Raw genomic sequence first — 3,964 nt, 5'->3', positions numbered from 1 at the left:
GTCCTCGAAGTCAAGGCCTCCAACTCTGACACTTTACGCCTGAGGGCCTACACAGTCAAGAAGAGTCAAAGCTGTTGTGTTCATCATCAGTATCTCAGGGTGTTGGCTACTTAAATTGTCAGCATAGCTAATGTGCAGTTTACCGATTGATCCATTGTTTGACAAATCTTTTATTCAAGATTCCCTTACATCAGTACACAAGTGAATTTAGCAAGACCCTGGGAAAAAGTTTAGACGGGATATTTCAACAGCCAACTGAAACATACCTCCACTTTCTCCTGTTCTGCAGTGAACTCATCGAGCGGTACATAGTTATCCTCCAGATTGGTCATAGCGCTGTGATAAGCATGTTCTTTAATAGCATCCTTGTACATCTCAAATGTGTTTTCCAGTTTATCCCGGTAGCTCTCCTTCAGCTCTTCGATCTGACGACTTCACAGTTGCAGAAGATAATATTGGAAAATAATCAACTTCACCTGAAATCACTACCAACAGCATACACATTTATGGAAGATTGCTGGCCCGCTTTTGCAAAACTGCACATACTTGCGGAGTTCTTCACTTTCCATCAGCTGCTGCAACATGGCGTCTCCCATTTCTTTGCGAATTTCGATTTCTTGCAGCAGGTTTTTTCTTCGCTCAGCCAGTAGCTTTGTTCTTAAGTTCTCAACCACATTCAAAAGTTCCTATAAAAAAAAAATAAAAGATTGAAACAAATGAACATTAATATTAGAAATGAGACCAAAAAATAAATAAATTTCTATGATCTTAGCCATTATCTTTCAAGAACGTGAGTACAGGCATGCTGCTGCTACTTTCAAGCTACAGTTGGGCATAGGGCATGCTTTCAGCTAAATCAGTGTTTAATGGAAGACTTTTTTTTTTTTTACACTCTGTGGCAACAAAGACATGTCAGCCTCCTCTTCTTCATCAAGCAGCTCATCTTCAGACAGGTAACTCTCCAGGACGTTGCTGTCAAACACCCCGTTGCTCAGCAGGGGCTTGCCATCATGACCTACGAGACGAGGAGCCAGAGATTCTAGAGCCTTATCTGGAATCACCTGCACCACCTACACAAATCAGAGCTGAGATCAGTGCTTCACGTCACCAAGGCCTTTTCTGCATTTTGAACTCGGGCTAACCTGTTTGGCAACAGCTGAGAACTTCATGACATGGAGAGTCTCGTCATAGGTGGAAGCACACTGGTTAATGTTGACAATCATGGAGGGTCTTCCCTTCCCGCAGAAGAAAGCCTGGAACAGCTTGGTGAGCTTGCTTTCTCGGAAGGGGATGCTCCTCGTTCTGATGGATGACAACATAAAAGCATGCAAAAGGTTTAAAAACACATAACCATCCGACATGAAGGTTCATTTATTCCTTCGCCAACACCATAACCAACATACAATAACGCTAACGAGGACAAGATGTGACAAAAGTTACATTACTTAAAAACAAACAAAAGCTTTAGCATTTTGTGTCAACACTCATGTTTGCTCTGGTGGTGATAGTCTCACTGTACCTGTCAGGCCCACTGTTGCGGAGCGCAGTGATACACTTCCCCAAAATAAGCAGGGAATTATTAATGTTACCCGCCTCCTTAAGCCTCTCTCCAAAAGTTTTTGTTTTGTTGCATCTTTCTGAGCCGGCCAGATCACAGAGAGAGAACCTGCGAGAGAAAAACACAAACAGAAGAACCATAGTTTCACAATTTATGTTTACAAAAAAGGTGGACATGTTAGTGCCTCAGTCCCAGCAATGAATCAGAGTTCTCACCTAATAACTCCCGCTGAAGGCCCCAAAACATTCCCTTAGGGAAACTCATTTCATGTGATCCATTTTATTTTCCTGTACTTGAAGAACCATTTTAGTTTATTTTAACATTTAAAACATGATCCCAAAAACCACTATGAGAAGCACTTCTATAGCAAAGATGCAAGATAAATATCACGTTGACACAATATTCCATTTTTTACTGCACTATTATTTTCGTTACTATAAGTATTGGATACCATTCCCAAAGAGTTCATTCTGTTCATCTGAACGTAGCGTTTTTAGTGGGAGTCACTGATCCAAGTGACTTCTTCAGTCTCAGCTGACTGCAATCTTATAAACAATACATTTGCACAATAACTGACGCGGCCTAGCCCACTAATTTGGCTAGGTTCAGTTATTGTTTAAAGTCAACTCTTTGGGATTTACTTACCTGGATGATTGAGCATGTATCAAGATATCACACACTCTGTCCAAGTGCAAAACTTTTGTTTTTCACTGTACTAGATTACATTTTTGATTTAAATATGATCTTCATTAGCTTTACTGCAGCAATAATGCATTTTAGTACTTTTAGGAGGACAACCACCGTTTTAAATATTGATGAACTGAGATGGAACCATGATTGTTAGTAGGGATTTTTAGCATGATTTTCAACTTGAGAAATTAGTTGCAAAAAATATTATTAAGTACACTTTACATTTATTGATTGCCATTTTAGATTGTTAGTATGCTTTATTTGCCTTAAAAAAACACAAACCCACATTCTTATTTAGCATTACACATTTGTTTAATTTTGAGTCAATTATTTTTCATCTTTATATTAAATTGCTTATTGTCTTTTTAATCCCTCCCATCTTTTATCTCAGTCACGGACGGACGGACTTTTGCAATGTTACAAAATCATTTTACAATACACAAGTTTTCTGAGCAGGTTAAAGTTAACTTCTACTTTCGTATACTTACTCAGAGACCCTTTCAGCTGTCCCTCCATTGATCCTCAGTAACTTCATGGTAAATATGCTGTGGCTGTAAGGAAAGCCTGTGTGAGTTTTGAACAGGTTGTTTAACACCACATCCATGATAAACTTAACTGGTTTTACCTTCGGCTAGATGAGTGGTTCATCTTTGTGGCTGCAGCACTTCTGTTTTTATTCCCAAAGTGTAGCAGCTTGGAGGCTTCACCCAGGTTATGAATGTTGATCCAAATGAGGTCTGAAATCAAAACAAATGTTTTTCCTTTAATCATTAATGCTAACATTCCCCTGATAATTTAAGAACATAAGCCAAGGTCATTTCCACACCTTTAACATAAGCATTTCCAGCTCCATCATCGCATACACGGAGACAGGCACGTTTCTTGGATTTGGAGCACAAAGATGGCTGGAGAAGATCGTACACATACTCATTGTAGATTTCAAAGAAAGCCACCCATAAGGCAAACTGGCTGTCATTTGCTTCTGCCTGGTTGCTGGTCAGCACTAAAGTAGGAGCACAGAAGACCGTAAATATAGAAATAATAAGAATCCACAACAATAATCACTATTCTAATGAGTAGTACCCGTTTGAGTTGAAGATGCAGAAGAGGATGAAAGATGGCTGGGCGAACAAGACTCTAGACAACTACTGCCTCTGAGAGAATCACACTCCTAGACCAGAGGAGAGACATACGAATGTAAACAGCACTACACTCAAGTGCTTTATTCCCATCTTCTCTTTTCTGGAATACATTTGACAGAACTGAGTCCTTACTTCTTTAAATGAAGCAAAAATGGCAGCTTTAGTGATTCTTTCCTGCTTTACTTGGTGAAAATCCAGAGACTGCACACCATTCCTGAGGTAGGGCTTCAGGTCCATTCCCCGATACTGATGTTCTCCAATGTACTGAAAAGTGCTTTCCAGCACTCGAGGCAGTATCCCTGGCTCTTTTGGAGATCCTGCAGGACTTCAAAACATTACCAGAAGAACTTTGCACGACTTGAACTTCACAAGGATATTGTGCTTCTGTCCGTACCTTGGATTGTGAAGGTTTTCCCAGCATTGGTTACACCATAGGTGAATATCAGTGCGTTCTTCCCATCCAAGAAATCACTCATTTGGCTTTTGACTGTGTTCTCAAACAGCTCAGCCTGTGTTGTGTCAGGCCCAAAAATCTAAAAGGCAACAGAAGATAAAAAGTCGACAATTACTGACA

General features: G+C 40.0%; 1 protein-coding gene across 1 annotated transcript in view; it reads right to left on the bottom strand.

Moving 5' to 3' along the window:
* The window catches only part of zgc:56231 (uncharacterized protein LOC406257 homolog), a gene marked incomplete in the record, with an annotated part of 6,730 nt that overhangs the window by 1,625 nt on the left and 1,141 nt on the right, over positions 1 to 3,964 (bottom strand). Inside the window, 12 exon segments of the mRNA XM_014341254.2 lie at positions 1 to 47; positions 267 to 432; positions 547 to 686; positions 891 to 1,070; positions 1,143 to 1,302; positions 1,520 to 1,666; positions 2,737 to 2,799; positions 2,874 to 2,985; positions 3,075 to 3,251; positions 3,332 to 3,419; positions 3,523 to 3,707; positions 3,785 to 3,923. Coding sequence (XP_014196740.1) covers positions 1 to 47; positions 267 to 432; positions 547 to 686; positions 891 to 1,070; positions 1,143 to 1,302; positions 1,520 to 1,666; positions 2,737 to 2,799; positions 2,874 to 2,985; positions 3,075 to 3,251; positions 3,332 to 3,419; positions 3,523 to 3,707; positions 3,785 to 3,923 — 1,604 coding nt within the window.

Source organism: Haplochromis burtoni, unplaced genomic scaffold, assembly GCF_018398535.1.
Source record: "Haplochromis burtoni strain Fernald_Lab_line unplaced genomic scaffold, NCSU_Asbu1 Contig_460, whole genome shotgun sequence".
NCBI lineage: Eukaryota > Metazoa > Chordata > Actinopteri > Cichliformes > Cichlidae > Haplochromis > Haplochromis burtoni.
Note: the sequence above shows the minus strand (reverse complement) of the source record. Positions and strands in the feature narration are given on the sequence as shown.